Source organism: Dermacentor andersoni, chromosome 8 (genome assembly GCF_023375885.2).
Source record: "Dermacentor andersoni chromosome 8, qqDerAnde1_hic_scaffold, whole genome shotgun sequence".
Lineage (NCBI taxonomy): Eukaryota > Metazoa > Arthropoda > Arachnida > Ixodida > Ixodidae > Dermacentor > Dermacentor andersoni.
The window spans coordinates 149,518,055-149,527,543 of record NC_092821.1 but is presented as its reverse complement, the minus strand read 5'-3'; the positions used below and the strand labels follow the sequence as shown (position 1 = coordinate 149,527,543).

Sequence of the window (9,489 nt, the reverse complement as noted above, 5' to 3'; positions counted from 1 at the left end):
ACACCGACTGCGCTGTCCACAAGCGCGACTTAGCTTGTTTATTTTTTTTTATTTTTTTCGCGCGGGGATGCAGCTTCTGCGGTACTGAAGTGCGTAGGCACAAGTTAGCCAGCTTCCGTGCAGTCAAGAAAGAAGAAGAAAAAAAAACGCAGTAGGCACTGTGTACCTGACGGCAACTTTCTCCAGATTGCGAGCAACTTCGTGCATGTAAAGGACAACCAGCTATCTTTTCTTTTATCTAGCGTGTTCACTTTGTGCTTGCCTTTAAATTTTTTTGAAGGAGGGTTTCGGTTGCAGCAACCGTGACAGCACACGTGTACCAACCAGTCTGGACGTATATCCGTGCAGCCTGAAGATTAAAGCTTCCCTGCATCCTGGGAAAACAACACCTTACCGACGCCCGCCTCTTTGCTAGACCGTGCACAGTGCGCCCGGCAGATGCGTGTCGCCCAGAAAAGGTTAAACTCAAGCCTAAAAACACTCCAAGTTTGCATTGGTAGGAAGCTCATGCTTTGGGCGAGCATTCTCTCTTTTTCACTCCCCATTCCCCTCCCCACGTGTAGGGTAGCGAACTGGACTCAGTCTGGTTAACCTCCCTGCCTTTCCTTCTTTCTCTCTCTCTCTCTGTTGTTTGTCATCAGCAATGGCGGCGCTTCCTGGGTGCCTGACGCGCGCTGTCTTTCACGGCACGTGACCGGTATCATAGCCTGTCGCTGCCAAGGAAAGCGTCGGGGACGTTAGCGGTGGTTGAAATCGAAATTTAGCAAATAATAAAAGAAAGGAAAAATGATAGTGTGCGAAAAAAAAAAAGATAACTTGCCGCCGGTGACGGAAGCCGAACCCACGACTTCCGCATTGCCCGTGCGTTGTACTACTAGTTTTGCTACCTGACGACGGCTGTTGATCCATCCACTAACTTGGGTACTCATGTTTATTGTAACCCAAGCCCTGGGCGTGTAGTGCCTCGACACGCAGCAGAGGCCAGCGAACGCATCGAGAGAGAGAGAGAGAGAGCGAGAGAGAGAGAAGACAGGAAAGGCAGGGAGGTTAACCAGACGCACGTTCGGTTTGCTACCCTACACTGGGGGAAGGGGAGCGCATCGAGGCACCTATTATCGCCCGGGGCATGGAGTAGCGTATGTCAGGCGAACGGCCAGGCTAACATGTCCCGCATACCATTGAGTCTTATATTGTTATTATAAGAAGGGGAAATGATGCTATATGCTGCAGCCCATTAGGGAGCACGGCGCAGCGCCGTAGGGGAGGGGAGATGGGGAGTTAAGGCTAAAGCCCCTTAAACTTCGTAAAGTAGCGACCCGCTTTGAAAAATGCCGCCTCCTCCTCGCGCGCCCTGGTCGAGGCCGCGTCGCTATTGGCCTAATAGCATCACGTGGGCCCTCGCGCCGTGCATCAGCGCCATTTTTGCTCGAGAAGCGTCTACGGAGTGGCGAGGAGCGCACGTTGGAGGCGTTGCTACACTCGAGCGGTGTAGGCGACGCCACGGTCGAGGAGGGAGCGTGAAAGAGAGGACGAACGAGAAAGAGTGAAGGCGGAGGAGGAGAGTGTCGCTACTTTACGAAGTTTTAAGGGGCTTTAGTTAGGGCTTGTTTCCCTCTCTCTCTTTCTGTCTACCTGGGAGTGTTAGCCAGCGCCACTCGGAGTAATGGTGGCCGGATGTAGAACGTTCTTTTGTTGCTGCCCGATGGCGTTTCGAGATAGCAAGCGCGTATATTGTTAATTGATGCCTGAGAAGGCGGTCCCTTTTCATGTTGCTCGAGTGGTTCTCGGCAGGGATGACGTACGTCCCTTTTACTATTCCCCCTTACTGCTCGTTCTCAGTGATATATGGGCCACTTCTGCATTCGTTCTGATTCACTCGTGCAGGTTTCTTCCGCTGAACTATGGCAGCGACTCCATGAAAGTGCTGTAGCCTTCGCAGACGGCATGACATTAAGAATGTGTCAAATGTGTCACGTTGGTACTCCCCTAAGCCTTAGGACTACACAACACCTTCGACGAATTGAAAGAGGCGCAACTAGTCTCCCAACAACGCAGACTACAGCAGACCCCATCTGGCAGGGAGCTCCTGAAGAAACTAGGCTGCGCCGATCAACTTCAAGAGATACAGAGGACCGAAACAATTCCGGATGAGTATCGCAACACACTAAAAGTAGCACCCATACCCCGGAACATGGATCCCAACCTACACGAAGCACGCAGAGAAGCGAGGGCTGAATACCTACAAAAGACCCTAGCACCCCAAGAAACGACGGCATATGTGGACGCAGCCACATACGCCAGAGCAGCGGGTCAGAGCAACAGCAACGCGGTAGCAACGGTGATCGATTCGAACCTACGCGAGATCACCAGCGCATCACTACAAGGCTGTACGATAGTCGAGGCTGAAGAAGCGGCCGTCGCTCTAGCGGCAGCGGAGGGCTATCGGTCTAAACGGTCTCTAACAATCCTTACAGACTCGCAAACAGCGTGCCGCAACTACCTACGCGGCAGAATAGGGCACGGAGCAATCCGCATACTCCGCTCCGGAGACCACATAACAGAACGACAAACAAAAGAAGAACCAATTAGGCATACGATAGTATGGACGCCGGGACACACGGGAGTGGCAGGGAACCAAGAGGCGGACAGGATAGCTCGAGGGTACACTTATTACCGAGCATCCAACGTAGGCGACCTCGAGGAGACCGAACCTGTACCCCAAGACTATTCGGCAATAATAAATTACTACAAGGGCTGCAGAAAGCGGTATCCACCACCGCACAACTCCCTTAGCAGAGAGGACTCTGTCGCGTGGAGGCAGCTACAAACGGGCTCGTACCCGAACTTGCACGTACTCAGCAAAATTTATCCCACATTATACAATGACACATGCCCCTGGTGCCACGAAACACCCACGCTGTACCACATAACGTGGGCATGCCAGAAGATAGACGTGGTACCCGTTATACCAAACCCGAGTGCGGAGCAATGGGAGGGAGTGCTCTCCAGCGATCGCCAGGTCGGCCAAGAAGGTCTGATTCGGCGAGCACAACTGGCAGCAGCATCCAGCGGAGCCCTGGACTAAGGGCAACCGACCGTTGTGCTAAAAGATGGACGATTCCATCTGAAGACCGCAGAAGACCAGCGAATCTAGAGCTGATAAAGTTTTTCACTCACTCACTCACACTCCCCTAAGGTTTCGTACCTTCTGACGTCATTACAAAAAAAAAAAAGAACTATTTGCGAGTCGCGCATGCTCATCCATTTAATGTTAACATTTCTAAAAAAGAAGACTCGGTGACGAGAATTAGCGACTCGAGAACGCATGTTTTTAGAAGTGTTGTTTTATTATTTACATGCTACAGGGCTTGCGTGCCGATGCGGTCGCATAAAAGTTGACGTTTCTTTGAGAAACAAAATGACTTGATTTTTTTTCATCCCCTCGTGTGGCGGCGTTCGTCTGTCACGGCGCTCACGTGTCGAGGCTGGCGGTGTCGTCAGTGCCCTAGCTGTCTCTTTGATGGGCGTCTTTCTTTCCTGTATGCAGAAAAAGAAAAACGAAACAAAAAGATACGTTGTCGTCCTTGGATACACAAAAACTACCTCATTCACGCATGACAATAGAAAACGATAAGTCCCGTCACCTCCATATGTCTTAATCAAATACGGTCCTAAAAGTTTGCTCAAAAGTTTGTGTATGAGCCTTGCGATCGTGGGTTGTTATTAGAAGGTGTTACGTGGCTTTTTAATAACGCAGTGTGACTCTATCAAAAGAAAAAAAAACATAGGTAGCCCATATAACCACTTTCTATAGAACCACGTCATCGCATAGGTCATACACAAACTGTTACGTTTTATGATCACGTGGTGTCATTAGATGGTGGTTCTCTGTGCTATGTGGCTTATAGTAGAGTAGCACTACTTTTACAAAACTAATACCACGCCACTTGACTGCAAGGATCACGTACAAAATGTTAGGGCTGCGTTACTGTGCATTGTGCAGTTAGACAGAAGCTCCCGAGCTAAACCTTCTTCTTAATTGAATACGGTAAATTAACGAGCAGCTTATAGCAGCGCTTAGGACATGCTGGGGCGAGCTTTCGGTAGTGAATTTCTTTCCCCGCTTAACGTCGGCTATAGACTACCGGCTATACACTCGTTCGCTTTCTAAACCACACCGCTCTCTTCCCGTCTGTTGGAGACCGCTGGGAGAAGAGCATTCGTCATGGCAGTGGACATAAATGTACGCTGATGACGGTGGTATTTAAGCATCTGTCCTGAGTGCTCTTTCGTCGTCGTTCAAAGCGTGTGCGTGTGTTTGAACCCGTGATCCCATGCGGAGGCCCGGCATTCGCGCATGCGCTGTGCGTCTGTTTCTACTTTTTTCGGTGGGCCGTTTCGAGGCTGTCTATAATGACGACGGCATGGCGCTATCTTTAGAGGCTCAGCCGGGTCCATAGGCTCATCCCTCGAGGCTGTAGCCGGAGCCTCAGTTTAGTTCGGATACCGTTCGTGGGAAGTGTCCCTGTTCCCACCACCACCACCACCACCACCACCACCACCACCACCACCACCACCACCACCACCATCATCATCATCATCATCATCATCATCATCATAATCATCCTATTTTATGTCCACTGCAGGACGAAGGCCTCTCCCCGCGTTCTCCAATTACCCCTGTCCTGCGCCGATTCCAACTATAGCATCCGCAAATTTCCTAATTTCGTCGCACCACTTAGTCTTCTGTCGTCCTCTACTGCGCTTCCCTTCTCTTGGTGCCCATTCTGTCACCATAATGGTCCAACGGTTATCTACTCTACGCATTACATGACCTGCCCAGCGCCATTTCTTGCTCTTCATGTCGATTAGAATGTCGTCTATACCCGTTTGCTCTCTGATTCAAACAGCTCTCTTTCTGTCTCTTTCCCACTCTACCGGTACGCTGTTATGAAACAGGCTATGACGACGACGGCATTAAACACTGCATACCTTTACAGTTCAGCCGAGCTCTTATCCCTTGTAGCCGTAGCCTCCGCCATAGCCGTAGCCTCCACCGTAGCCTCCGCCGTAGCCGTAGCTGAGCACTGGCGCGACCACGGGCCCGACGACGTGGCCGCCTCCGAGCCCGCTGTGCGCCACCACGGCTCCCCCGCCGCTTATCTTGTTCACGTGATGCACGGTCTTGACGAGGAAGGACGGCCCTGCGACCACCTTGCCGTAGCCGCCGTGTCCACCGTTGAGGAGGACCACGCTACCTCCGAGGCCGACGCCGCCCAAGCCGCCCCCGTATCCCAAGCCGCCCCCGTAGCCCAAGCCGCCTCCGTAGCCCAAGCCGTAGCCGCCGCCATAGCCGCTGCCCAAGCTATAGCCGACCAGCTTCCCTGACAGGGACAGGCCCACGAGAGAGGCGAGCGTAGCGAGGACGACCTGCGGCACAAAATGTCACCGTTAGGCCATAGCGCCGCGCACCCTTGATCGTTGCTAAAATGGGCCTTGCAGGGAAACTAAAGAAGAAAAAAAAAACAAGATGTCTTGTATTGGTAAAGTACCCATCTACACTACGAAACATAGTTACCTTTAGCGTGAAAAAAGTACCCTCTCCCACCCTGATTTAAAAAAAAAATATCAAAAGCACAGCACCTACCTTCAGAGAAATTAATCATTCGCCTATTTCTCAATAGGTTATCAACTTCTCTGCTGAAGACCTTTGGCGTCTAGACGACTACATCAAAAAAAATTCATTGAAATTTGCGAACGATTCCGAAACTATACTCCAATGCGGCACATTTGCATTTCGCTTCCACTTTCACCTGCATTTGTAACAGTATAGCCTAATTTCAGACTCCGAAACGTGCACTTTGGACTATACTACGCTCTCAGAGTCTATAGCTGCCCAGTGATTACTGGTCGCGCTTACAAGCAGTTACGCGTGAAAAAGAAGGCGTTCGTTGCCGTTCAGCCACTCACCAAAGTGTTCATGATTCCGATGGTTCGACGGCGAACGACTGCTCGAAGTGACGTTAGAAGCGGGATGAGTATGTGTGTGTGTTCCGTGGACATCGAAAAAAGGGGGCCCTTTTATATAAAGAGCGAGAGAGGCCAACAGCTCATGACCCCTCCCACCAGCAGGCCTGGCCTCTCGCTTTCCATCGTACGCCTTCATACATCGCATCGCTTCCCCCGCCCCCGTCCCCTCCCCGCGGGATTCCAATATCGCGGGCACGTACAACCGACCGCCAAACATCGCCCTCGTACGTTCCCGAAGATGCCTCACGTGGTGTACTATATCGTCGTAGAAATCAAGATCACGCTCGAAGAAGCCCCAGCGTAGCCAGTAGCGCTATATCGCTTCCTGTATAGCGCACGCGAAGCGAACACTGAAAAAACATTCCCGAATGTTGGTCGTCTGTCGCGTGCCGTACGCGTCGACTATCGACGGCCGCCAAGAGGAAGTACGTTCCGTGCGTTTTCTTACCACCAGAAAAGAAGAGATTCAAAACAAAAATACAGACTAGAACGTGCGGGGAAGTTCGTTTCTTTCTTTTTCCGTAAGCCGCACGGAGGAAAAAACTAAAGTTGTCACGTCCACCTCTCTGTTCTAAATTTGACTTTCGTGAGCGGATAAAGACTTCGCGATAAGAAATTCGCTGCATTTAAGCGGCAGAGCCGCGGCAGCGCTGTCAACGTGCGGCGTTGTTAAAACGGTGCAGCACCGTGGACTGTGCGTGAGGAGTACGACGCTGAAGCTGCGTCAATCAGTAAATCGTCTGCTCCCACCGATTAGCAGCAGACGACAATCGAAAATGGGCAATTGGAGCCTAAGTAATACGGGGATTTTTCGCTGTCGAATTATGCTCGGCGCCCGAAGCTTCCCGCTTTTTTTTGCAAGTATATCGTCTGCTCTAGTCGAGGGGAGCAGACGGCTATGTCGCACGCCCACACGTCGCGGATGAATACAGTTAATCTAAACGAATTCGCTTTGTAGTCAGTGGTAGTCAGGGACTCTGTGTTTCGTCGACACACTGCACCATTTTAGAGAGAGAACTAGAGATACCCGTGCTTTTCCATACCTGTGCAGTGCTTATCGAACGTCTCGTGTTCTCGCCTCAAACGGTAGATTTACTGTTTCGATAAACTTCTTTTTCCTTATTGGCAGTGTACACGTATAGCGCCTGGTAACATCGGCCGGACGTATTGCAAAGCAGCAATGCTCGCGCCTTTTTGTTTCTCGGAAGTGGATTTATCGGTGCGAAATTTAATGCCCGACACTACGCGGTGCAGTGGAGGATAAGATTTCGCGGTTAAAGTGCAAGCGCCAGGGGCGCCACCTACCATCGCTTAACCGAACGCGCAGAACAGACGTGCTTTCAGCGAACGCGTCCGTTTTAGGCGCTGTTTACACTAACAGCGCTGTCACGGATGCACGGTACATTCTTACGGGCTTGACGTCACAGAGTTTCGTATACTATGGAATTGCGAGAGGCAACTCTGGTGCGGCGATCGTTCATCTGTACCGTAGCAATGACGGTTATCACGTGTATTTGCAAATTTCTTTGCAACTGCTGCTGGATGCTCTAAGATTATGTGGAAAAGGCTCAACTCTGCATTAAGGCATCGTCCGCCCATCAGTAAAGTTGTTAAATTAGATATTAATGGCATAGAATTATCTGGGAAGCGGCTTGCAGATACATTTAATGTATATTTCGCAAGTGCAGGTAATACGCCTATGCTGCCAAATGATCTTAGTAATATTCCGTTTAATAGCAACACTGTTTTGCTTAAACCTGTGGATGAAAACGAAGAAACGATGAACGATGAAAACGGATTAAAAATTTAAACACCAGCAGTGCGAAAGATATTGACGGGTTACAGATAAAACCTTTAAAATACGTTGTTGATATTCTGGCTCCATGCAATGCATATATTTTCAACCTTTGTCTCAGTCAAGCTATTTTTCCCAGTAAAATGCAAGAAGCACGCATTAGTGTCCTATATAAAAAAGGTGACAAAAACGACATGAGCAACTATCGTCCAATATCAATCCTCCCTATGTTCTCGAAGGTACTTGAAAAAATAATTTTAAATCGGCTTATGGATCTTGAGTAAAAACATAAACTTCTAAATGAATACCAGTTTGGCTTTCCCAAAGGCCTTAGCACGGAGTGTGCCTTACTTGCTCAGAAAGAGTTAATTTCAAGGGCAATTGATGAGGGAAAACTGGTTCTGGGGTTGTTTGTAGATTTTACAAAAGCATTTGATTGCGTCAATCATTCACTTCTTATTAGGAAACTCCTACATTATGGCTACCGCGGGAAGGCTGCATCCCTCATCACGTTATCTAGAACACCGGAAGCAAAGGGTCGGTATTAATGATGAAATCTCTGGTCCACTGCCCGTTTCTTGTGGCGTGCCACAAGGCAGTATTTTGGGCCCTTTCCTCTTCAATTTATATATTAATGATATCATTAGTATCAGCATCAAGGCAAACTATATAATTTACGCCGATGATACTAGCATATTCCTGATAAGGAAGTCGGCGGATGAATTAGTTGAGGAAGCAAACTTAATCCTTGAAAGATTACATGAATGGACACGTAAAAATAGTCTTAAAATAAACACAAACAAAACAAAAGCGATAGTTTTCCGAAGCAAAAGTAAAGCGTAATAATTAATACGCCTATATTGCTAAATTTAGCGCCTATCGACATAGTTCCGTACTTTAAAGCTTTAGGTGTTATCTTTCAAGAACTTATCTTGGCATATGCATGTAAATTGCTTGGCGACAAAATTATCTCAAACAATCAGGTTTGTTTACCGTAACCGTCATATACTACCAACAAAAATAATGATTCTGATTTTCAATACACTGTTTCTTTCTAGTCTAAACTACTGTCAGTAATCGCCCCGTTAGTGGTTGTATGTATTGCTGTGGATTAAGAGATAGCTGATTATTCTGAAGGCGATAGAGGAACTTAAACCTTTGAATTCTTGCTTCGCAATTTTAGTGTTTGTATATTATTCATTTTCATTAAGTTTGAGGGAGAGTCAGTTGGACGGTATATTCAGAAAATATAAAGCGTACAGCTTTTCGCTGAATTTTTTCCTAATGCATCGACTAAAGGGACAGTGTTGAACGTAAGGCTGTGTATGTATGGCTAGGGTTCCGTGCATTTCAGTCCTCCGCGAAGAGAGTTTTGAGTTTTGTCCTCCACAGAGAACAGAGTTTTGTCCTCCCCAAACAGAGCACGACACAGAGTTTGCGCGAACGGAGGATCTTCTTGACTCTGCGAGCGCGTGCGCACACCAGAGTTTGTTCCTTTGTTCAAACCTTTGTTCAAAATTATGTGTTATCTCCGTGTGGTGTGCTAAAATAGCTTCGCTGGTCAACTGCCTTCACAGAATGGAATGGCTCATGATTTGTTCACAGAATGTGTAAACGTGCGGAATCGCGCGGGTCGACTTTTCCAACATTCTATTGAAATAACT

General features: G+C 48.6%; 1 protein-coding gene across 1 annotated transcript; it reads right to left on the bottom strand.

Annotated features, from left to right (window-relative positions):
- Positions 1-3,328: 3,328 nt before the first annotated feature.
- LOC126529411 (uncharacterized) lies at positions 3,329-6,075 on the bottom strand. Its single transcript, XM_072284185.1, has 3 exons — positions 5,971-6,075; positions 4,993-5,430; positions 3,329-3,537 (listed from the first exon to the last, which is right to left on the bottom strand). The coding sequence occupies exons 1-2, from the start codon at positions 6,061-6,063 to the stop codon at positions 5,014-5,016; spliced, it is 510 nt and encodes a 169-aa protein (XP_072140286.1). The 5' UTR covers positions 6,064-6,075; the 3' UTR covers positions 3,329-3,537; positions 4,993-5,013.
- Between the last annotated feature and the right edge of the window lie 3,414 nt (positions 6,076-9,489).